General features: G+C 43.2%; 1 protein-coding gene across 1 annotated transcript in view; it reads right to left on the reverse strand.

Moving 5' to 3' along the window:
• MCPH1 (microcephalin 1) overlaps positions 1 to 26,631 on the reverse strand; it is a 226,286-nt gene that overhangs the window by 140,971 nt on the left and 58,684 nt on the right. The window contains exons 10-11 of the mRNA XM_024223031.1: positions 24,093 to 24,130; positions 15,707 to 15,869 (exon numbers count right to left, since the gene is read on the reverse strand). Of these exons, the coding sequence (XP_024078799.1) occupies positions 15,707 to 15,869; positions 24,093 to 24,130 (201 nt within the window). The remainder of the gene's footprint in view (positions 1 to 15,706; positions 15,870 to 24,092; positions 24,131 to 26,631) is intronic.

Consider the following 26,631-nt stretch of genomic DNA (forward strand, 5'->3'; position numbering starts at 1 on the left):
GTAGGTGGCTCCGGACAGCTGGTACAAAATATTTCTTAAACCATTCCTCGAAAATATCCAATGTCATCCAAGCATTTTTTGAATGGCGATAAATGAAAGAAAGCGAATCCATGTTCTTATGGTGGAAAGCCCTAGGTGACCTGGATTTGCCTATGCACAGAGGTTTAAGTTTATGTGAACCGGTTTTATTCATGCAGAAAAGTATTGTCACTCTTTCTTATCACCTTAAAACTTTTGTTCTTCGGTCCTAGAAGAAAGTGTTCTATCCGGCAGCATATGGTAACATAAGCCAGTTTTATCAGCATTATAGATTTGCTCCGGAGCATAGCCACCCTCGATGATGATCTCTTGTAACTTTAGCGGGTATTCGTCGCAAGCTCTTATATCTGCGGAGCGCATCACTCCTGAAATTGCGACTTGTCGAATGCCATGACGTTTTAAAAAATGATTAAGCCATCCACTGCTAGCTTTAAATTCATTACCTTGATGTGCAGAAGCGTTCTCACCCGAGCGTCTAAAATCAAGATCCTTCTTCAATTTCTCTGCTTGTTTCCTTATAATGTCACCGGAAATTGGTGTGCCATCGGAGCGTTCTTGGGTAAACCACATAAATACTGCTCTAGCTAGTTGGTTATCCTTGGCAGTTTTTAGGCGTTTCCTTTCCAGGCCTTCACTTTCATGCAGTTCAACTAGCATTGATCGTAATTTTTCCTCATCTTTGATCCACCTTCTTAATATTGATTCCCCCACTCCTAGTTCTTTTGAGACCTTCGCTTGGCTCATTCCTGATTTCAGTCTGTCCAAAGCTTCCAATTTTTCTTTGACTGTCCATGTCTTTCGTTTCCGTGGCTGTGAACTACTTGCCATCACATCAGTGGTATTTTAATACTGTATTAATGCTAACAATTTTTTTAAATTGTTTAGAAAATGTCAGCACAGAGTTACAATGTTTCCAAAATACACCTAATGAGACAATTTAAGCTTAGTTTATACTGCACACAATTTAGAAACTAGATTACAATAGGCGGGAGAGATGAGAACGCCTAATGCAGGGGTGGGCAAATTTTTTGGCCCGAGGGCCACATCGGGGTTCAAAATTGTATGGAGGGCCGGGTAGGGAAGGCTGTGCCTCCCCGAACAGCCTAGCCCCGCCCCCTATCCAACCCCCACCTACTTCCCGCCCCCTGACTGACCCCTCAGAACCCCCGCTCCAAAGATCCCCTGCCCCTAACCACCCCTCCCAAGACCCCACCCCCTAGCTAAGCCCCCCTGTTCCTTGTCCCCTGACTGCCCCCTCCAGAACCCACCCCCGTCCCTAATAACGCCCAGGACTCCCACGCCCTATCCAATAACCTGTTCTCTGTCCCCTGACCACCCCGCCCCCAGAACCTCCAAACCATCCAACCCCCCCGCTCCCTGTCCCCTGACTGCCCCCCAAGACCCTCTGCCCCTTATCCAAACCCTCAGCCCTGGCCTGGCACCCTTAACATGCCGCTCAGAGCAGCGTGTCGGAGCCAGACACGCTGATCCGCCGGAGCGTGCAGCCCCACCCCCCCAGAGCGCTGCTTTACCACGTTATATCTGAATTCATGTTATATCAGCTCGCGTTATATTGGGGTAGAGGTGTATACAAGTAGGTGTATATGCAAAGAGGAAGGGCTCCCCATTTCATTAATTCCCTCCCCTATCATCCTTTGGAAATTGTATTTACTGTAGCATTAAAAAAAAAGGCTAATAATGATACAGCGTAATGGCTATCTGCATAAAATAGAACCCAAACAGCATCATTTATGTTCAAGGATCTTGGCCATTCAGAGTTTCAGAGGTAGACTTTCAGAGCAGCTGTGACACTTTCAGCAGTTGCTTCAGCTTTCTGTTCCCAGTAGGGCCATTACAAAATGATTAGATCAGGGGTTAAAAAAATATTGTATTTTAACATTGCTCAGTGACGTTTTCCCTGTAGAGACAGTCCGTGTTTCTATCTGTCACAGAAATAGTCTACTCCTAATAGGGTAAATAAATGAGCAGCATACTTTGACCGCCACATCTCTAGAAACTAACTCATTTTACAGATTCTTGAAAATTTTGTATTTTCTAGATTACATCAGTTTCATAGGACTTTAGAAAAAAATCAGAAAACACTGGACAAATTATAATCAGTTCTTGAAAACAGTTTACCTTTAAGCCTATTTGCCTATGGCTAATAAGACATATGGTTGAGAAACCTCACTAATAGTGTTCAGGAACAATGTCTTGGAGAAGAAGCCCATCCCATCTACATGTTAGAGAGAGAATAATGAAATTCCGACCAGGGTACTATCCTCAAGCCCTTCAATTTTTCATATTAGCCTTTGTATTGTGGGTGTCTGAGAATTCTGAAGCACAGATACACATTCTGTTGAAAGGAAGGACCACCGTGCTCCATCCTATTACCTCTTCCTGGGTCATGAATCTCCCCACTCTAGTATTGAATGGCCGACAAGCTGTTTGCATAATTTATTCATAAATTAATGCACTCTTGCCACAATTCAATCATCTCTCTCTCTTTTCAGAACATTCAAGTTCCACAATATCTCTCCAGTACCTCCCATTTAGCAAGGCTTGAATGTGGACCAAATGGGCACCCATCCACAAGGATGACAGTATAGTTCATGCATTATTTAATTCAATTAATTAAAGCTGTCAGCAGTTTACATAGCAATAAAAAGAATAAAAGCTGAATGGAAAAATATATTTGTACAAAAAAAGGCCATTTGAATTTAGAAGGTAAATCCTCTGTCCCAACCCAATTCTCATTCTGGCAAATGCCTACGTAGTCTTCCTGCCATTTCAAGTAAATGGGGTCTATTTCTTTCTGTTATCATTTCTATGCACTGTTAAAGTACTCCCACAATTCATCCCAGAACAAGTTGAATTTTATTGGTGCATGAAGTTATTCCTGTGTATAGTTTTATATAATATTTTAGATTTAAATTTATAAAATTTCTGGGATCCTTTAAAAAAAAGAGGTTCTACCTAATCCAAGATGTTAACCGTACTATAAACTATAAAACACTCACACTACACTGAAAGTTGCCATAACAGATCTCACATCTGATATGTTGATTCTTCAAAAATGGTACTGGCTACTGCCCGACAGGATATTGGACTAGATGGACTATGGGTCTGATCGAGTATGGCAACTTCTATGTTTCTAAAGAGGAGGTTGTGGCACCCTGTACCCCATGTTCACCACTTTTGTATGGTTATGATATATTTTGTACAAAGCATGCCCTGTGAGGTATCATTGAAAACTCATGATCTATTGAACATTGTTGTCCTGTTAACATGTATGTACCATCATTGTATACAGTTATCCAATTTTGCTATAGGTTTGTTACTGAAACAAGTTGTGAGTCTGGAGAATGCCCGCAGACCACTTCCTCAGAAATAAGAAAGGCTTTGCATGTCATCGCAAATGTCACGTATACAGAATGTATGAGCCAGAAATTTACAATTCACCTGAGAGACGCTTTGAATCTCACATACACAAGAGATTGCTTTGTCTACACCCCAGCGGGGACAGGGGGACTGGTGTGTTCCTCAACAAGGAAGGTATAAAATAAGAGACAATGGCTTCTACCTCCCCGACCCTCCACCCACTCACAGAGCAAGATCGTTTAGAAAACAAAGAAAACCTTTGAACTGGAGTAGCCCTCCCAGGCTGTAAGGAGATCCAGCCTGTGAACTAAGAACAATGAACTGTGAACTACCTGCAGCATCTGATGGATGGAGAAGGAACTGGAGATGGAGTGAGAAAGTTGCTTGCTTCAAGTCTTGGTTAGCTCGGTAAATTTAGGAATTAGATTGCGGTTCTATATTTTATTTCTTTTGTAACCAATTCTGACTTTTATGCTTTTATCACTTATAATCACTTAAAATCTCTTTCTCTAGTTAATAAACTTGTTTTAATATTTTATCTAAACCAGTGTGTTTTGACTGAAGTATCTGGGGGAATCTCTAAAGTAAACAAAGGCTGTGGCATGATCATTTCCACTGATGAAATGACAAACTAATAAATGAGCTTACTCTGATCTAGGAGGCCTTGAGCAGTGTAAGATGCACATTTCTGGGGTGCAAGGCTGGGATTGAGGGATATGCGGGTGTTGCCCTGCATTAGTTCATGAGTGGCTGGGAAAGCATTCATGTAACTTTCCTGGGTGTGCCTTGACATGGCAGTGTGAGCAGACCCTGGAGAGGCTGCTTTTCACTAGCACTAGTAAGAGACACCCTGATCTGGAAAATTAAGGGGACACTGCTGTTCAAAAGTCCATCTTGTACCCTGGGGGATGTCATTGAAGTTACTTACCTGTAAATGGAAGTCCTTCGAGATGTGTGGCCCCTATGGTTTTTCCGCTGAGTGTTTATGCATGCGCACCATGCACACAGAGTCGAAAAATTAGAAAGCAGCATCCGTTGGTCTGTGCATATGCCCTGACCAGCCTTGTGCTTCCGTCCAAGGCGTTAAAGGTCAGAGCAGACCAACTACATCTCCAGTTCCTTCTCCACCATGAATCTGACAGATCCAAAGCAGAGGGGACAGAGTGAGAAGCGGAATACAGATAGGGACCACGCATCTCGAAGAACCTCCAGTTACAGGTAAACAACCTATTCTTCTTCTAGTGATGGTCCCTATTGTATTCCACTGAGTTATGACTTCCTGAGTTATTCCACTAACTTCATGACATGCAGTACCTAAGTCAGAGGAGGGTGAGAGGATGAGGATAGAAGGGTCTTGCGGAGAACTGCCATGCCAAGGAGGCATCCACCACAGAGTCCTGCTCCAAAGTGTAGTGTGTGGAGACAGTACGTACAGAACTCCATGTGGCTGCTCAACATATGTCTATGAGATATGCTCCACATATGTCCTAAAGGATGCAATGGTCATAGCTTGAACTCTAGTGGAGTGAGCCCATACCTCTATAGGTGGGAGGTAGGCTCGACAGCTGGTAGCAGAGTTTAATACAGCCAGAAATCCATTTGGAGATTCTCTGGGTGGAGATGGCCTGTGCCCTAAGTCTATTTGCTACTGCAAGGAACAGTCTAAGGGATTTCCTGAATAGTTTTGTCCTCTGCAGGTAGAAGACCACAGCTTGTCAGATGTTGAGGGAATGGAATCGACATTCTTCTGCAGATGTGTGCAGTTTTGGGAAAAAACAGGTGGGTGAATGGATTGCTTAATGTGAAACTGGGAAACTATCTTTGGTAAAAATTTTGGATGTAGAGCCTATCCTTGTGGAATACTGTAAATGGCAGGTCTGCCATCATAGCTCTGAGTTCACTGACTCTTCTCACTGAGGTGAAAGCAACAAGGAAGGCAACTTTCATCAAAAGGAGGAGCATGGAACAAGATGCCAGTGGTTCAAATGGGAGCTTTGTTAATACCCAGTGTACCAGATTCAGGTCCCATTAAGGTGTGATTGTTTGGAGGGGTGGGAAAGTGCGGAGGAAGCCTTTCCAAAATCTAGAAGTTACATATATATAAAGGGAGAGTGACCTTCCACAGAAGTATGGAAAGCACAGATCACTACCAGGTGGACTCTCAAAGTGCTGAAAGTGAGGCCCAATGACTGGAAGGATAGAATATAGTCCAGAATGAGGGGAATTGCTGCTGCTTCTGGTAAAATCCCCTTGTGTTATGTCCAAGATAAAAAAAAGTTTCCACTTAGCCCAGTAACACTGTCTAGTGGAACCCTTCCTACTGTCAGAGAGAATGTCTTGCACAGCTGAGGAGCATATCTGTTCTAGAGCAGATGTCCATCCAAATATCACACCCTGAGGTGGAGTTTGTGTGGATTGGGATGCTTGATCCTGCCATTATACTGTGTCAGAAGACTGAGGAAGCTCAGGATGGAAATCAGTGGGCAGGAGATATGCATAGGAGATTGGGGAACCAGAAGTATCTGGGCCAGAAGGGGTGATCAGAATGACCTGTCTTATCGGATCTTGTGCAGCACTTGAGGCAGGAGTGGTAGTGGGGGAAAGATGTAGCTGAGCTGGTCTGCCCAGAAGAGGAGAGCATCACCCGGGGAGTGTAGGCGAGGGCTCCCTGGAACAGTATGTGGCAACTTGCTGTTCGTCTGAGAGGCAAATAGGTCCCTAATTGGGGTTCCCAATCACATGAAGCTGTCGTGTAGCACTGTAACATGAAGTTCCCACTCATGGTCTATTGCAAAGTGTGTGCTGAGCGAGACCATGATTACATTGTGTCCCCCCAAGAAGATAGCTGCGGAGAGGATGATCTGATGGCTGATAAACCAGTTCCAGAGATTGACTGCCTCTGCACAGAGTGGCGGATCTCGTTCCCCCTTGTTTGTTGACATAGAATACAGTGTTAGTGTTGTCCGACATGATCAAAACATGATGGGAGCCAAAGAACAGAAGAAAGGACTCATGTCTTTCTTGCTGCTTGACGTTCTAGCATATTGATATGCATCCTGGATTCCCAAAGCGTCCACTTCCTTGTGTTGTGTGGTCATCCATAAGGGTTCCCCAGCCTAACAGGGATGCGTCTATTATACCCGTTTTGTCCGGGAACGAGGAAAGAAAGAGGACTTCCACACGTACGTGATATGGGTCTGCCACCAAAGGAGTATTGTACCCTGGCTAGGACTGTCAGCATGCTGTTCATAGGGTGACAGTTTGAAAGGTATATGGAATGAAGCCATGTCTGAAGGCAGCGGAGGTGAAGTCTCGGGAAGTGGGTCACCTAAGTGCACGAAGCCACTTGGCCCAGAAGAGACAAGCAAGTCCTGGCTGGTACATAGGGGTTGTTCATGATACAAGCTATAATGATGTTCATCTCTGAAACCTGTCTATGGGTAGGTATGCTCATGCTGTGACAGACTTTGTAGTAGCCCTGATGAAGTCTCGTGATTGCATGTGTTTGAGGATCGACTTCTCGATGTTGAAGCTGACTCCCAGTGAAGAAAGGAGGCTAAGTAAGAGAGAGATCAACACGTGAGCTTCCTGATGGAACCTGGCAGTTAGGAGCCAGTCATCAAGGGCAGAAAAACAAGGAGAGCCTAACATCTGATGCAAGCTGCTACTACTGAAATACTTCGGTGAAGACTCTGGGAGTGGTAGCTATCCTGAAGGAAAGTACCCTGTATTGGAAAACGTTGGCGCCCACCATAAACCTGAGAAAACATCTGTCGGTGGGATGAATATCAACATGGAAGTAAGCATTCTTCATATCAAGAGCCGTGAAAGACATACCTTTTTCTAAGGCTGGAATTATCTCTGCCAGCATGACCATGTGAAACCTGAATTTGCAGATTAAGCGACTGAGGTGGCAGAAATTGAGAATTGGTCTCCAACCTCCCTTTTACTTGGGTCTGAGGAAGTAAGTTGAGTAGAACTCTGTTCCTTGATATTCTAGAGGAATGCATTCTATTGCTCCTCATTGTAATAAAGTGTTCATCTTTCATGACAGTATTCTTGTCTAGAGTGGTCCCTGAAGGGGGACGGGGAGTGATTTTTTTTTTGAGGCTGTAGCATTACAAACTCAATGATATAGCCATGACATGACATTCAGCACGCATTTCTCCTTTGTTTTTGCACTCCAAGCATGGAAAAAGAATGCTAAACAACCCCCAAGGGAGTGGGAAAGTTATAAGGTGTTCGGCTCAGTGGTTGGTGGCTCTTGAACTGCATCAAAAATACCTCTTGGCTTGTGGTTGGGTTTGAGACATGAAAGCCTGTGAGGGGAGGCTCAGGAAGCGAGACCTCTGCACCTTTTGCTGTTTGCAAGGGAGTCTGTAAAGTCTCTGTTGGTAAACTTAGGGAGACCTGTACCACTGGATGGACAACAGGTGGTGGAACTTTCATTTCGGGCAGGAATGTAGATGCCCAATGAACCAAAGGTAGCTCTGCCGTTTTTCAGTGTATGTAACGATTCATCTGTCTTCTGGTTGAAGAGATGGGATTCATCAAAGGGGAGGTACTTGATGGTGTTCTAATCCTCCCTAGAAAAACTAGAAGCATGAAGCCAAAACCACACCACAATAGTTGTAGCCATGGTTCTGGAAGAGGTATCAGCTGCATCTACTGCGGACTGGAGGGTAGTTCTGGCTATGAGTTTCCCTTCTTCGACATGGGCCTAGAGGCAGACATGATCCTATTGTGACAGTGTAATTCAGGAAATCGTATTTAGCCAATAATGTTAATGGTTCATCCCCTGGAACTGCTGGATCCCATTATTTATGGGTCTTCTTGTGCCTGTGGGACTTGGAATGTGCTCCATCCCCTTGGGTCATGCTGGTGGAGGGAACATTCATTTTTCTGGACTTTGCGGAAGACTAAGTATCATGCTTATGAGAGTGTTTCCTAATCTCCTGATTAGGCCCCACCATGGGGTCAGTGGGAGTGGTTCTGCCCACACCAGGATCAGATGCAGCAGGGGGAGGCACACTCCTCACTGAATCAGTCCGATGTACATGGAGGGTCTCCATAAGAAACTTCCAGAGACGAAGTGCCTGGCCTTCTCAGGCATGGCTGTGGAAGGACTGGGAAATACTGCACCTGGCCGCGATGTGAGCTTCTCCCAGGCAGTAGAGGCAGTGTTGGTGCAGGGGCAGGAGGAGCAGAGTTTGAGGCCCGAAGTTCTGGGTATAGTCCAGTACCGACAGGAGGGCCGGGAAAGGGGACAAAAATCCCTGAAGTCTACTCAAAAGAGACATTAAAACTACTAACTACTAAAACTAGGAAAGAAATAAAACTAGTGAAGCTACAGTTAAAACTGCAAAAACCATTTAGAACTATGCTTTTTAGAACTGCGTCAGACGAGGACACAGAAGGATCCGACCTGGAGACGCGGTCAGGCTGCCCCGTGCTTTATCGCCTCGGACAGAAGCACAAGGAGAGTCAGGGTGCATGAGCGGACCAATATACATTATTTTCAAATTCTCTGCAAAAACCATGTAGTACCATGCACTACAATGTGTGCAGCATGTCAATGCTGTAACTACAAAGGTATTTTGACCAAGAGTAAATGGCAACCAATCAAGTAGATTAATAGATAAATCTAAAAGATTTGTTAGGTTTGGGTAATTGGTTTGTAAAATGAAATCCAATTTTACAGTTAAGCCCTAAATCAATGCTTGCAGTATTTACACAATTTAGTTTAGACACTAAATTTGTTTATCTGAATACAAGATGGATTATAGCTCATCTGTCTATCATGGTTCTTGACTGGACTGCAAAGCCACAGTATCTAGTTTCAGGGCCGGCTTCAGGCACCAGGCACCCAAGCTGGTGCTTGGGGCGGCACCTGGAGGGGGGCGGCGCGGCGCTCTGGCCGCCAGGGAGAGCGGGGCCACAGCAGGGCTCGCCGCCCTCCCCCCGGCCGCCGGGGCTCCCCGGCCCTATCGGGGCTCGCTGCCCTGCGCTCTGGCCGCCGGGGCGGGGGAGAGCCGAGTCCCAGCCGGGGCTCGCTGCCCTGCCCCCGGCGCTCTGGCCGCCAGAGGGGGAGAGCCGAGCCCCAGCCGGGGCTCGCCGCCCTCCCCCCAGGGCTCCGGCCGCCCCCCCCCCCCGGGGGGGGGGGGGGGCGGCCGGAGGCTTTTTCGCCTGGGGCGGCGAAAAAGCCAGAGCCGGCCCTGTCTAGTTTCCTACTTTAACAGAAAATTAGATACAGAGTCCATGAACAGGTCACAGAGGTAAATAACTTCTGTCACTGAAACATTCAAAGTTTTCATAAACTTTGGCCAGATCCTATCTCTGCTAAGTCAATGGGAGTTTTTCCACTGAATTTAATAGAGCCAGGATTTCATCCAATGTTTTCAAAACAGCACTCGGAAAATACAACAAAATAAGCTACTTCCAAATAGTTTCTGTACAGACAACTGACATAGAGACATTAGTCCAAGTAATTATAACAGTATAAAATGAAAGGGATAATTAAATATATTAGTATCTTTGAGTTAACTAGTTTCTTTTGACCTGCTAGCGATAACTCAAAATTTCTTATACATAAAAACATAAAAACTAAAGAAAATTGCAGAATTACAGAATATATCTGAAGTGTTTAAATTATACTAAAAGAGAAAAGTTCATAATATTTTCAAGTATAGTAGAAAATTTAACTTACAAAGTATGGTAAAGCAACACGTATTTCAAGTGTGTTTCCTGTATCTGAGTATCTGGCCTACGATAATTTCTTTGATTATGATTACAGCAAACATGATCCATCTGTTGCACAAAACCTTTGGCACTTCATTACTTCCTGTTCTTGAAATCTTCCCAACCTAGCATGGAAGGGATTTTTAGTGCATGTTTTTCATGTCAAGAGTTTTGCCCCAGAAAAAAATTCACTGCTTAAGCACTAGTTATGCCATTCATTAGTTCGTACAGCTTCATTTATTACTTATTATTTACTCCTTTATTACTGTCATGTTGTATTATAGCATTGTTAAGCAGTAACACACAAAAGCCCACATGGCCATGCTGCTTAAAGACATGTCTTGTGTTCAGGGTGATGTATGAGGAAATGATGTTTTCTAACCATCTGTCATTATGCAACATACTTAAATGACCATAAGTAATTTATTGAAGAACTTAAAAAGAGCCATATTGGGTCAGACTAAAGGTCCATCTAGCCCAATATCCTGTCTTCCGACAGTGGCCAATACCAGGTGCTCCAGAGGGAATGAACAGAACAGGTAATCATCAAGTGATTCATCCCTTGTCACCCATTCCCAGCTTCTGGCAAAGAGAACTATATTCTATAATTATATTCTAGAATTTGAAACAAAATAACACTGATCTATGTAAAGTAAATTTGTGGTTTCAGTTCCTAGTGGGGAACAATCCATATCACACAAAGCATCAGTATCATTGGCATTTTTACTAGTAATCAATGATTAAGTAAGTTAGTGAGTCTAGACCGGGGTCTCAAACTCAAATGACCATGAGGGCCACATGAGGACTAGTACATTGGCCCGAGGGCCGCATTACTGACACCTCCCACCCCTGCCGCCCTCGGCCCCGCCCCCACTCCACCCCTTCTATGAGGCCCTGCCCCTGCCCCGCCTCTTCCCACCCCTTCCCTGCCCCCATTCCAACCCCTTCCCCGAAATCCCCACCCCAACTCTGCCCCCTCCCTGACCCCAGGGGGTGCAGGGTGTGGTGGGGGCTCAGGACAGGGAGTTTGGGTGTGGGGTGCAGGAGGGGTGAGGGGTACAGCAAGGGGTCAGGGTGCAGGGTGAGGCAGGGGGCTCAGGGTAGGGGGTTGGGGTGCAAGAGGGGTGCAAGGTGCAGCAGGGGGATCAGGGCAGTGGGTTGGGGTGCAAGAGGAGTGCGGGGTGCGGCAGGGGGTTCAGGGCAGGGGCTCGGGGTGCAGGGTGCGGCAGGGGGCTCAGGGCAGGGGTCAGGGTACAGCGGGGGTCGGAGTGCAGGAGGGGTGCGGTATGGGGCTCAGGGCAGTGGGTTGGGATGCAGGAGTGGTGCGGGGTGAGGCCGGGGGTCGGGGTGCAGGAGGGGTGCAGGGTATGGCAAGGGGTCGGGGTGTAGGGTGTGGCAGGGGGCTCAGGGCAGGGGGTTCGGCTGCAGGAGGGCTTCGGGGGGGCAGGATCTGGCCCGGCGCGTACCGGGAGCAGGGCAGGCTCCCTCCCTGCCTGGCTGTCTGCCCTGCCTCCGCCCCACTCCGGGAAGAGGCTGGAACGTGGGGAAGGGGGGGCAGAGGGGCTGTGTGTTGCTTCAGGCACCGCCGCCAGCAGCTCCCATTGGCCGCGGTTCCCCGTTCCCAGCCAATTGAAGCAACAGACACACACAGCCCCTCCGCCCCCCCTTCCCCATGTTCCAGCCTCTTCCCGGAGCTGCGCAGGGCAGGGCAGGCAGGCACGGAGCCTGCCCTGCTCCCGGTGCACGTCCGGCCGGAGCAGCTCTGGTAAACACTGGGAGAGGGCAGGGGGGCTGCGAGAGGCTCGCGGGCCGCAGAAAATCACCCCGCAGGCCGCATGCGGCCCATGGGCCGCATGTTTGAGACCCCTGGTCTAGACTATCAATTGAACCTCCAAAACCTGGTTGAAGCACTTTGGTGGGAAAATGTGGAAAATGTACCATGCTGCATCTATTCTCTATATTACATACAAAAAAAATCCACCTGTAGGGGAAAAATAGTATGCAATCATGTAAATAATGAATGTATCGCAATACATGTGCACAAGGGGACTGAATTAAGGTTGCCTGGCCAACTGTAAATCTGGCATTCCCCAACATTTGTGTGTTTGATTTTGAAACCTAAATACTGTTCTTTTAACATAGATTTTTGTATGGAATTTCCAAAGAAAAGGCACTTCCCTCCCCGAACCTCAATCCCATTGCTGAATTTCAAAGGCCTGTGGCAAACAATGGAAATGTTAAAGCTTCTCAAAAAGGTCAAAAGAACCTTTTAATGGAAAGTATTAGGCAACCTAAATATCACTACTAAGTCTCTATAATTAATTCTCTTTTTAAAGCAACTCTATATACTAAAACTAAATGATAAATTATTTCCAGTGTCCCATCCGAAATGTTCTACCGCTGAGAATAGTAATATTAAGATTTAAGTTAAAGCAGTTTATGGATTCATTATTTTGGCATTATCGGAAAAGACAGACTATGTTCTGCATTACTGAATTTCCTCTAACTAATTTTCTACAGTATTCCTTGTGGTCATGGAAGACAGATGAACTTTCATATAAATGTGTATGGCTTCAACTATTTCCTCTCCTCTGATAAGGGTGTTGAGTCATGAATAATTTGGGTGAAAGGATAGCAAATTGATACTGATGACAAAATTAGAAATGAGACAAAAATGCCCTGTTGGATAAGAGGTGCCCTTTAACTAGACTTTTCCTTTTTTGAAATAATTCATTTCAAGGTCTTAGTGACAGATAAAATACTTTATTCACATCTGTTAGAAAACAGTGTTTATAAAACCTTTGATATGGAGAGTTCCTAGTGTCCATTGGCACTGAATGTTTACATTTCTGCACACCCCAAAATCTTTTTTAGTGATTGGATGACAGTTAAAGCAAAATGATATTATAATATTCACAGTTAAAGGAATCTAAATATTAAATAAATTACTTATTAATATTAAACCAAAGCCTGTTATCCTTACAGTTTAAATTCCTGAGTTACCTGTACCTCTGACCCTCTTGTGGCTTCCTCGAAGCCACCCAAGTTAGGGGGCAGCTGAAGGCCTGACACCTTTCTCAGGATAGAATCCCGTGATTCTCTCACTTCAGACCACAATATCAGGCTGCAGACTCCTGCAATTCATTGTGTTCGCCTCAGCAGATGTGACCTCAGTTCAGCTCTGTTGAACTCAGTTCATTATTCTCTCTAGGGCAATGGCAGGGTTAACCAGTGACCGGGCAGCTTTCATAAAACAAAGTACTATTTATTTAAAACAAAAAATATTAGAGTAAATGTATCTTAAAAAGAATAAACAGCTTATACACAGGCTAGCTTACAAGGTGGTCACTCATCTACCACCTGCAGACACTAGTAGGTTCTAAAATATTTCAGATCCTCCCTCAAGGTCTAGTTCTGCTGCACTGAGTTTTATGCATGTCAGTTTTCGGATTGTGACCATGACCCTCTCTCCAGATCAAGGCTGTTATTTTCAAGTCCTTTGTCTGCCAAAGCCTTTGAACTAAGTGTCAACCCATCTGTGTGCTATTTTCCCAAGGGGGCAAAACTTCAAAAAGACTTGTTACCTGCATTGTTTAAGTATTGGGGATTAGTTCCTGCAGGAAGCATCTGTTATCTGACCCATTAGGCAGGAATACAATCACTAGCAAGCCCGCAAAGATACATATAACATAAACTTAATACAATAGTCTTTGCATATTTATTCCATGACTCCATAGCATCTATCAGACTTGCCTATATCCTACTCATCCACAACTCCTACTTATTTCAGTGAGTGTGTTGCCCACACATCAACTCATTAAAAAAAAAAAGAGTGAAGACAGCTTAAAGATTTGGTCCAATAATACTTAAAGGAACAAATTAATCCCTGATCTATTCCATTCACTTCATTGGCATTATAGCATGGATAAAGTTGGCCCGGCGGGTAAAAGTGTTGATCTTAATATGATCCTATTTGGATTATTCCTAATCAAGCGATACTTTTGGCTTTGCTCCTAGTTAATGCTCTGTTGGAGCTCTTGACATAGAACATTATATGAGATCAATGACATCATGATAGTCATGAGAGAAGTGCAACTGACATTCGACAAAACAGAGAAATTGACTCTACCCAAATATTGTCAACTACACAAAGAACAGGAAAAAAATTACTAAGATTTGTCTATAATCTTAGTTATTTGAAGCAATTTTTGGATGGAAATATATAATTTTCATGTTCATTGCATCTTTTAAAGAAAGTAGCACCCTATAGAGATATACTGTTAAGAAGATATCTTTATGTGAAGTATTAAATGATACAAGACTATGGGTAGGGGTGCTGGAACAAGTTTTATAGTGGATGGTGCTTAGACCCCACTGAACTAAACTGTAAACCCAATAGGTAATGGAAACCACTTCAAGCCAGGAGTGCGGCAGCATTCCAAGTTCCAGCACCTATGATTATGGGCCAGATTTTTTAAAGTATAGGGCACCTAAAATATCAGCTAGTTGCCTAGTGCAGTGGTTCTCAACCAGGGGTACACGTAACCAGGGGGGTACACAGAAGTCTTCCAGTGGGTACATCAACTCATATAGATATATTTGCTTAGTTTTACAACAGGCTACATAAAAAACCCTAGTAAAGTCAGAACAAATTAAAATTTCATACCGCTCGATACACTAAATGTAAGTACAATATTTATATTCCAATTGATTTATTTTAGAATTATATGGTAAAAATGAGAAAGTAAGTAATTTTTCAGTAATAGTGTGCTGTGACACTTTTGTATTTTTAGCTCTGATTTTGTAAGCAAGTAGTTTTTAAGTAAAGTGAAACTTGGGGTATGCAAGACAAAGCAGACTCCTGAACGGGGTACAGCAGTCTAGAAATGTTGAAAGCCACTGGCCTAGTAGGATTTTCAAACACCTACGCACCTAACTCCCATTGATTTCATGGAAGTTAGGCACCTAGGTACCTTTGAAAATCCCACTAAGTTCCTATCTGCTGCTTTAGGTGCCTAATTACCTTTAGAAATCTGGCCCTATGACATTGGTCCTCTATTCTTGGTTATAAGGCAACAACGTGCTTGATATACTTGAAACAATACAAACTATTACATTTTCAACTAATATATAAAAGAATATAAGAAATTGACCAAGAAAACATATTCAAAGCAATCATGATGCACATCTTCAGACTACATAGTTGCTTGTATACAAGGTTTTCATAAAGCATGTTTTCCAATCTTGTCTTCCTTTTTGTAGATCATAAAAAGGAAGAAACTGTTTTATCTAAAAATAGATTCCCTTAACAGATGTTTCAATATCATTTTAGAAGTGCTCAAAAAAAACCCCACTTATGACAATCCTTGTGTATTCAATATTTGCAAAAATAGAGCTACTTGTTTCAGAACAGAATTCTATTTAATGCAAAAGAATAATGAAGATGCCATTGCTTATGGCAAGATTTTGATAGGGATGTTATATCCTAGCTAATGCTGAACAAACAAACCTGATTTACTTTATTGTAAAATTCAGATATATCTCTTACCCATTCGTAACACACAATCCAGCAGCCCCGGGCAATTCCCAGCATTACATTCAAGGTGCGACGAGGACTCCCTGTAACCACGTGAGTAGTCGTTTCACATACATCATCCGAAAACAAAAAGCCTCCGAGTTTATTCACTACCTGAATAATTGCACACTGCTTCCTGCCAAAACACAGAAGGGGGAGGTGGGGAATCCACAATCAGTAGAACTCAATATTAAATGTTTACTTTATATACAGTAACTATTAGGGTATATGCATAAATGTAAAAATTCAATCAAAACTTTTGCTTAACAGATTTCACAGGGAAATTCCAGTTGTTAAGCACCTCCAAACATCAGGCCACATTTAGCCAGGGTGGATAAAAATCATTTTTTTTTTTAATTTAAAAAAAGGATTTTTTTTAATTTAAATCGGATTTTTTTGATAAAATGCTTTTTGAGGGAAAAAACTATATAAAGATAGTTTTAATTAAGATACATTATAGTTCAAAGAGCTCTCATAATGGAATAGGGATTATAAATTCTAATTCTATAGTACGAGACAATATATTCATGTAATGTTTAAGAAAAGTTTTGTAAATGAATTCCAATAGTTCATGGATTAGGGACCCAATCTTATGGGGTTCCAGAGGCTTCTGTATAGATTATTTAGGTTAATCTTTCTATCTACCCAATAGGACTCAGTGCTAAGTCTAGAAGATACCATCAGAGATGCTTAGTTTTACAGTTCTCAAACTGTGGATTTGTCTCTCCAGAGGTAACATGCTTGTTGACAGCAAAAACGTTCTTAAATAAATAATATATAGAGGTGAGAAATAACAGACCTCAACTCTATCGTCCCTCTGCCAATTTGTGTACACAGAGTCAACCCCTTACCTCTCTCTAAAAGTGCAAAGTTTTAAAAAGTTCAATGAATAGAAGATTGGTGGGGGCAGAATAGATCGGGACAAGAAGTCTGGACATAAATGTGAGAAGTGAGGGACATATGCTTGTTTTGTTAAAATATTATATGTTTGCTGTTGAAGAAAAAAATCCAGAATACTTAACGTTTTTGTTTTAGTTAAATAAAACAATTTAAATGTCTATCTGGTGATGTTCTCCTCCTAATACAGCATGGCAAGAAAATCCTCCAAATATTAATGATTAACCTGTTGAATTGGAGCTAGTTCACCTCCCAATGACTTCATAAATATCTGCTTCAATTACCTTTGGTAAATGAAATAACCAAATAATCATTGGTTTCAGAGTAGCAGCCGTGTTAGTCTGTATCCGCAAAAAGAACAGGAGTACTTTTTTTGTGTGGATACAGACTAACACGGCTGCTACTCTGAAACCTGTCATTATGCAAGGCACTGCATTTAGCCGTATGGAGTGGAAATCCATCAACTTCATGAAATTTGTTAGTCTCTAAGGTGCCACAAGTACTCCTGTTCTTTTTGCAAATAATCATTCATTTTCTGATATAGCTGTAAAACTAATCTGAAATGTTTTCAAAATAAAACCGTTTAAAAATGTATAGTGTGTACCTTCTAAAAGTGAAGAATATGTATTAAGGTTATAACAACCAACAAGAATGCACTTTTATGTAGAAACCCATGATTAAATCGAATCTTCCTAACTAGTGATTTAAATCATGATTTAAATTAATTTGATTTAAATCAAATCCACCCTGCATTTAGCCTAAATATTAAACTAGGTGTCCCAAACTCAAATGCCTAATTTTAAAGTTTTGACCCTACTGTCTAGACACCTCAATACCATCATAAAAATTACTGTATGTTGATTCAATCACCAGATCACGAAGCTCACTAGTCCTACAAGTTATTGCCACCAGATACAATTTCCATGTAAAATACTGAATGTCGACCTGTAACTAGAGTTCTATATATATTACCTATGAATATGAACATTGAAGTACATAAATACATCATCATGTGACCACTGAGATCTTGGTATCCCTGGAAGAAAGATGATGTATGAGAACAATTTACTGCTGCAGTACTGTAACCAAAAGCTTGATTCCAATGTCTTTTCTGTCCACACACCTGACGCCTGGGAGCTGAGGGGAAGCTCAGAAACACCTCTACTCAAGATCAAGTAATTAAGAAACAGCCTGGAGCAGATTCACCCATCTAGTCCAATGCTGATCCTCTCAGGAAAAATAGGCTGAGTTCATATGTCAATCAATGCCATCTTGTAAGCATGTTCAGGACATCTCCTATAGCCTGTGGGGCACTTTTTCATTCCATCCACATTTCTCTCTGCAGAAAGTAACACAATAAAAAAGCTCCCAAAATAAACTGGCTAAAACAAAGAGTGCACAGAACTCTAAGAAGATCCTAAAAGGATTCTTCATAGAGACAGCAACAGCTTTTAAAATGAGATTTAAAGAAAACAAATAGCTTAGCAAATTGACTTCCCACTGAAAGAGATGCCAAGTGCAGAGCTCTTATTAACTTATTTAACTGCCTGAATATAGACTTAGGAGCCTAACTTTAGACCCTCATTTGTGATCATCTTAGCCTTACCTATTTGTCACTGGATATATTTATGCTTCCTTTATCCTGCAGAGTGTTTTAGTTAGACAGAGATTGTGTGTGATGGTCATGGCAACTTTGAACTCACAGGGATGCTGACCCTACCTGGACTATATGCTCAGGGGATATGTTTTACACACTCCTCCCAAAGTTTATCTTGGCTCTTTTTGGTGTCTACATGAGATATGCTCTGGAATGAGAGGAAAGGTCCTACAATATGAATCTGAACTGAAATAGCTCTAATATCATAGTTTACAATAGAAACTAGCCAATTCACATTTCAACAAGCTACAAACCTACTGATACAGATTTACGGGTTTGCAATTCCGTGAAGCACAATATGGCTAGGTATTGCTGTGGGCCAGTGGGTGATGCTATGCTCTTATACAAGGAAAACAATGTCAAGACACCCACTCATCTCACACCTCTATATTTACTTAAATTCCACTGACCCATTTCTATAGCCCTAGCTCTTACTCAGGCAGAACAGGCTCTTGGCAGATGGCTTCTCTCCTAGAGGGATGCATTTCCTCCTCTTTCCAGAGGTAGTCCGCCCCACCCATAGACTGGGGAACACAACCTATAATGTGCTCTCTGTACTCTGAATGCAGTCAGCTCAAAGCACAGACCTCAAAGTAGAAAGCAGACTTTTGAGGGACAAATTTGGTTACCATTAGCCATATACATACCATAACATAAACTAAGGCCTGGTCTACACTATGGGGTTAGGTCAAATTTAGCCGCGTTAGGTTGATTTAAAAATGATTGTGTCCACACAACCAACTCTGTTCCGTCGACCTAAAGGGCTCTTAAAATTGACTTCTGTACTTCTCCCCTGCGAGGGGAGTAGCGCTAAAAACGACCTTGCTGGGTCAAATTTGGGGTAGTGCGGAGGCAAATTGATGGTATTGGCCTCCAGGAGCTATCCCAGAGTGCTCCGTTGTGACCGCTCTGGACAGCACTTTGAACTCCGACGCACTAGCCAAGTGCACAGGAAAAGCCCCGGGAACTTTTGAATTTTATTTCCTGTTTGGTCAGCATGGCGAGCTCAGCAGCACAGGTGACCATGCAGTCCCCCCAGAATCGCAAACGAGCTCCAGCATGGACCGAAAGAGAGACACTGGAACTGATTGCTGTATGGGGAGAAGCATCTGTGCAGGCCGAACTCCGATCAAAAAGAAGAAATGCAAATATATTTGCCAAAAATCTCACAGGGCATGTTGGACAGAGGCTACAACAGGGACACACAGCAGTGCCGTGTGAAAGTTAAGGAGCTCAAGCAAGCCTACCAAAAGACAAAGGAGGCAAACCGTCACTCCGGGTCAGAGCCCCATACATGCCACTTCTATGACCAGCTGCATGGCATTCTAGGTGGAGACCCTACCACTATCCCACCACTGTCCGTGGACACCTGCAAGAGGGGAGTCTCACGCAACAGGGAGGAGGATTTTGCAGATGAGGAGGAGGAGGAGAAGGAGGAAAATGCACAGCAGGCAAGCGGTGAATCCGTTCTCCCCGGCAGCCAGGAACTTTTCATCACCCTGGAGCCAATACCCTCCCAAGGCGGGATCCCCGACCCTGAAGCTGGAGAAGGCACCTCTGGTGAGTGCACATTTGTAACTACAGTACAGGGTTTAAAAGCAATAGTGTTTAATGTTTGATTTGCCCTGAAGAACTGGGATGCATTCGAGGCCAGTACAGCTACTGGAAAGGTCTGTTCACATGTCTGGTGATGGAGCGGGAATCCCTCAGGGACATTTCCATAAAGCTCTCCTGGAGGTACTTTGAAAGCCTTTGCAGAAGGTTTCTGGGGAGGGTTGCCTTATTTCGTCCTCCACAGTAGGACACTTTACCACGCCAAGCCAGTAGCAAGTATTCTGGAATCATTGCAGCACAAAGCATGGCAGCGAATGGTTCTCGGTTTTGGTCGCATTCAAGCAACATTCAGTCTATATCTTTCTGTGTTAGCCTCAGTAGAGTGATATCGTTCATGGTCACCTGGTTGAAATAGGGGAATTTTTGTAAGGGAACAGTAAAAGGACCCCGTTCATGCTGTGCTATTTGCGCTTGGCTAAAAGGGATCATCCCAGAGAATAGCCATGCAGCGGGGCGGAAGGGGGGAAGGGATCATCCCGGAGAATAGCCACGCAGCGGGGGGAGGGGAGAAGGGATCATCCCAGAGAATAGCCACGTGGTGGGGTGGGGGTCGGTGTGTGCTGCACATCCACCCAAAAACCGCAGCCCCTCCTTTTAAATGTGAAACCCAACCCATTGCTTGCTCTGGGAAAGGAGGGTGCTGCAGTTTGAAAATATTCCCACATGTTATGAAGGCGTTAGAAGCCAAACCCGCGTGTCACCACACCAGCAGGCGCTCAATATAAAAGGCAAAATGTGACCTTGTACCTAAAGCACATGTGCTGTCTGCTGTGAATTGCTTGATTCACTGTGAAAGAGTCTCCCTTTTGTTCTCAGAAATGTATCATCTTAAATTTTACTCTCCCTTTTTATCTCCCCCAAGGTGCAAATGTTTCTACACTCCCTCTATCATCTCCATCCCTGAGGTTATCGCAGATTAGAAGGCAAAAAACCCCACACTCACGATCACATGTTTGCTGAGCTCATGTAGTCCTCCCACACTGATCGGGCACAGCTTAATGCATGGAGGCATTCAGTGGCAGAGGCCAGGAAAGAATTAAGTGAGCGCGAAGAGCGGAGGCAGGAGGCGATGCTGAGGCTAATAGGGGATCAAATGGACGTGCTGAAGCATTTGTTCGAGCTGCAGGAAAGCCAACAAGAGCACAGACCCCCGCTGCATCTACTGTATAACCCACTTCAGAGGGTGACCCAAGCAACAGAAGGCTGTCATTCAAACAGTTTGATTATTAGTGTGACTACAATAAACAATGTGGCCTTGTCCTTCCCTCCTCCCGCACCCCACCCGGGCTACCTTGTACGTTATCTCTCTCTTTTTTTTTTTTTAAATTAATAAAGAAAGAATGCATGGTTTCAAAACAATAGTTACTTTATTTCAAAGGGGGGAGGGTGGTTGGCTTACAGGGAATTAAATCAACAAAGGGGGCGGGTTTGCATCAAGGAGGAACATGCACAACTGTCACACCGAAGCCTGGCCAGTCATGAAACTGGTTTTCAAAGCCTCTCTGATGTGCAGCGCGCTTTGCTGTGCTCTTCTAATCGCCCTGGTGTCTGGCTGCTCAAAATCGGACGCCAGGCGATTTGCCTCAATCTCCCACCCCGCCATAAACGTTTCCCCCTTAGTCTCACAGATATTATGGAGCATACAGCAAGCAGCAATAACAATGGGAATGTTGTTTGCGCTGAGGTCTGACCTACTCAGCAAACAGTGCCAGCGAGCTTTTAAACGTCCAAAGGCACATTCTACCACCATTCTGCACTTGCTCAGCCTATAGTTGAACTGCTCCTTACTACTGTCCAGGCTTCCTGCATAAGGCTTCATGAGCCATAGGAGCAAGGGGTAGGCTGGCTCCCCAAATATACCTATTGGCATTTCAACATCCCCAATGGTAATTTTCTGGTCTGGGAAGGAAGTCCCTTCTTGCAACTGTTCAAACAGCCTGGAGTTCCTAAATATGTGAGCGTCATGCACCTTTCCTGGCCATCCCATGTTGATGTCGGTGAAACGTCCCTTGTGATCCACCAGTGCTTGCAGCACCATTGAGAAGTACCCCTTGCAGTTTATGTACTGGTTGGCAAGGTGGTCTGGTGCCAAGATGGGGATATGCGTTCCGTCTATCACCCCACCACAGTTAGGGAATCCCATTGCAGCAAAGCCATCCAGTATGACCTGCACATTTCCCAGAGTCACTACCTTTGATAACAGAATGTCAATGATTGGATCATAGCAACCCCCACAGTAGACTTACCCACTCCAAATTGATTCCCGACTGACCGGTAGCAGTCAGGCATTGCAAGCTTCCACAGGGCTATCGCCACTCGCTTCTCAACTGTCAGGGCAGCTCTCATCTTGGTATTTCTGCGCTTCAGGGTGGGGGAAAGCAACTCACAGAGTTCCAGGAAAGTGGACTTACGCATGCGAAAGTTTCACAGCCACTGTGAATCATCCCATACCTGCAACACTATGCTGTCCCACCAGTCTGTGCTTGTTTGCCTGGCCCAGAATCAGCGTTCCACTGTATCAACCAGCCCCAGTGCCACCATGATGTCCCAATTGCCACAGCCCGTGCTTTCAGGAACGTCTGTGCCCATGTCCTCATCAAAATCCTCCTCGTGCTGGCGTCTCTTAGTCCAGTTCTGCATATGCTCCAGGATAATGCGCGAGGTGTTTACTATGCTCACAACAGCAGCGGTGATGGTGAGCTGAGCGGGCTCCATGCTTGCCGTGGTATGGCGTCTGCATAGGTAACCCAGGAAAAAAGGCGCGAAACGATTGTCTGCTGTTGCTTTCACGGAGGGAGGGGCAACTGACGACATGTACCCGAAACCACCTATGACAATATTTTTGCCCCATCAGGCATTGGGAGCTTAACCCAGAATTCCAATGGGCAGCGGAGACTGTGGGAACTGTGGGATAGCTAGACAAGGGGGATCAATGCAAGAAGATTACATTCTTATATGAGAAAGGATGGTTTTGCAATATGGCCATGAGATCTGGGTTGTTTTTCCAGCTCTGCCAACACTTCCTTCCTGTGTTTTTGGACAAATCACAACCTCCCTGTGCTTCATTTGTCTCATCTGTAACATGGTGATCATATTTACCTACCTTATAGGGGATGCTGCGTTGTGCAGTTAAATGTAAGGCTTGTGAAGTGCACTGATGCTCTAAAATGGATGGGTGTTAGTGTCGAGTTTCATGAGGCATAAAGAAGATAAAAACTAAAACTATATTTTAAGTTTTTCTGCTTCCTGAACTATTATTTTATAATGAAAGTGGAAAAATTGACAGAAACACGGTTAGTAGATATCTTTAAAGAAATGCTTTAGACAAGTGCATTTTTAAAGTATTCATCTTTATATAACCATCATGGTTTATCAAATGTTTTCAAACCTGAAACAGACATGTGGGTGGCACAAATAACGTGTTATTTTTTGTCAAAGGAATTTAACATAAAATGTGGGACTGTGTTTTTGTTGGATGATCTTTATTTTGTAAGAGTTTAAGGAGAATAAAAAGAGTATACCAGAAAAATACTAACTCTTCCACAAATATGTATGTACTATACTGTAGTTTTATTACCTTTAATTGCTGTGTAGGACAACCATAACATGTACTCTAGTCCAGTGGCTCGCAACCTTTCCAGATTACTGCACCCCATTCAGGAGTCTGATTTGCCTATTGTACCCCAAGTTTCACCTCACTTAAAAATTACTTGCTTACAAAATCAGACATAAAAATACAAAGTGTCACAGCACACCATTACTGAAAAATTGCTTATTTTCTCATTTTTACCCTATAATTCAAAAATAAATGAACTGGAATATAAATACTGTACTTACATTTCAGTGTATAGTATATTATATAGAACAGTATAAACAAGTCACTGTCTGTGTGAAATTTTAGTTTGTACTGGCTTCGCTAGTACTTTTTATGTAGCCTGTTGTAAATCTAAGCAAATATATAGATGAGCTGATGTACCCCCTGGAAGACCTCTGTGTACCTCAGGTTGAGAACTCCTGCTCTAGTCTACAGAATAACATCATGTATGTAAGCATATGCATGCCACTCAACAGAAGGAAATATACTTCATGGATAACCTACAAATAAATTTAATTCAGTATGTGAAAGCCAAGACTATAAACAAGTTTAAAATTTACACTGAATAGAAAGACACAAAAATATATAGTACTTACTCAGAGGACATGCTTGTCATGACTAATGTTCTTGTTGGCTAGAGATTTAAAAAAGGAAGAACAAGAAAACAAAGTCAAAAATATGAAAAACTTTTTCCCACAGAAACTAAGTTATAAGAGATTCCACTAAAAACACAAAGTAAATCAGGATTAAGACACTAGTTTGCAGGTCTGCTGCATGTTGCAGGAAATAAGAACTCTGAACAGATTACATGTCACATGATTCCAAGGACAGTGATGGTCAGGCATATCACAAGTGATGCACTTTGGCATCAGGGAAGGCAACCGCTATACACTGCACAAACACTTTCTGCCATCTGCCCTTCTCTGAAGCATAAGCAAATGCTCCAATGGCCCCATCCAAATATGTTAGCAATCACTTAAATGGACAAAAAATTATTTCTTGGGGGAAAATTTAGAATCTATTATAAAAGGTGGACTAGAGCCTCGGAACCCCCTTACACTTGTATCTTAACAAACAACCATTTGTTAAGATACAAGTGTAAAACCACCAATGTGGTGCCTGAGCAAGAGACGGTGCAAACAAGATGGTTCTGTAATACACCTCTACCCCGATATAACGCTGTCCTCGGGAGCCAAAAAATCTTACCGCATTATAGGTGAAACCGCGTTATATTGAACTTACTTTGATCCGCCGGAGTGCGCAGCCCCATGCCCCAGAGCACTACTTTACCGCGTTATATCCGAATTCATGTTATATCGGGCCGCATTATATCGGGGTAGAGGTGTACTAGTTTCAGCTGGTGATAATGATTAATACTTCAAATTAGTTTACAAAAACTTCAGTCCAATGCCACTGTACAGCTACCATACTTTGAGTTACGCCTTCGAGCTGGTAACCAATCATTAGAAGAAAATTAGGTATATTACCAAGATATAGAATATATTCATTCTCTTAGCAAATCTATGCTTTCCTTTAACATAGAAAATTGTGGCAAAGTACTTATTCATCTTTCTGAAGCATATACATTGCATATAGCATCAACCTGTCTACCTAAGAAACAGATATACCTAAAATAAGTTTTCCAAAAACTGAAGGCAAGCAGGTCTGCTTAGTACTATATTATTACATATACTACCCACAGTAACAAAAAGGTATGTAAGGTTTGTTTGAAAATATTTGTATGATTCATATAGTGTTTTAAATAAATCTGTGCTCTAGAAGTTTTCCTACGAATCTATTGATCCACAGGAGATCCACACAGTGTCTCTTCTACTGTTTCCCCATGCCATGCCACAACCCCAAGTTTGCTGACCCCTTCCCACAACTAGTTTCCTTTGAATCATGTACATAGTTGAGAATGCCTAAGATACTATAAATCAGCTTAAAGCTTGTAGCACAGGCTCAAGAGGTGGCTGAACGCCTCACTGCATCTTACTTATTAATGAATCACAATTAGAGAAAGAACAGACCCACAGTATAAACTCCCCTACCAGTACAGAATTATTCTCCATTGCATAGTCAAGTAATATAAGAAGAGGAGAGTTCCTTGGAATTATTTTACTAGACTAATGGCTTTTACTTTGCAGCAAGAATGCGTATTCATTCTTTGATATGAATGGGCTTTAAATAAATAATTTGGCTTCAGATTATACAGTGAGTTATAACTATCAATGTTGTAAATACACTCACATTTTTCCCTTTGCTTAAATGCTTTGTTCCTATCCTTCGTTAATTAGTACATTATTTTGAAAAGAAATGGGACGAGGACACAGAAAAGCCATTAAAAAGACATTTTTCAGAGTTTGAAATAGACAATAAAAACTTAAAGGAAATTCAGAAGAAGAGAGACTAACCACAGTTCAGCTTTTGGGAAATAAATACAGTAACACAGAAATAGAATTTTTAGAAATGTATATATCTGTACATTCAATTTGTGAATAACTGGAGGATGAAGGGGTGATCACTAGCAGCCAGCATGGATTTACTAAGAACAAATCATGCAAAACTAGCTTAATTTCCTTCTTTGACAAGGTAACTGGTTTGGTGGATAGGAAAAATGTGGTGGGCATAATATACCTGGATTTAAGCAAGGCTTTTGACACAGTCCTACATGACATTCTGATATACAAGCTGGAGAAATGTGGGCTCGATGGAACTACCATTGAGTGGATACATAATTGGTTACACAACCTCAAACAAAGAGTCACTGTTAATGGAATGATTACTCCTGGGGGAATTCTGTGCCACTGACAGGGATGCAAAGGGAAGCTGCAAGAGCAGTCACGCACCACTCCCTAGCAGCGCAGTTACATTGTTTCAGGCACCTTGAGCAGCTGGCAGAGATGAAAATCACCCTGGGGCTGGGAACACCCCAGCCAGTGGCTCCTACCCTGAGCCGGGATCAGCTGCTAGTCCCGGCTGGGCTGGAGGCAGGAGAAGATGGGACTTCCTCTTCCCCTGCAAGGAGTGTCTGGGGCTGTGTCAGACCCACCTCCAGAAACCTTCCCCAGCTGCAGGAAGCTCAGCATCCTCCCCTGCTTCCTGCCCCTATCGCTCCTCAGCCACAGGGGGAGA

The sequence above is a fragment of the Terrapene carolina genome, unplaced genomic scaffold (genome assembly GCF_002925995.2).
Source record: "Terrapene carolina triunguis isolate 2854851 unplaced genomic scaffold, T_m_triunguis-2.0 Scaffold42, whole genome shotgun sequence".
In the NCBI taxonomy this organism is placed as follows: Eukaryota; Metazoa; Chordata; order Testudines; family Emydidae; genus Terrapene; species Terrapene triunguis.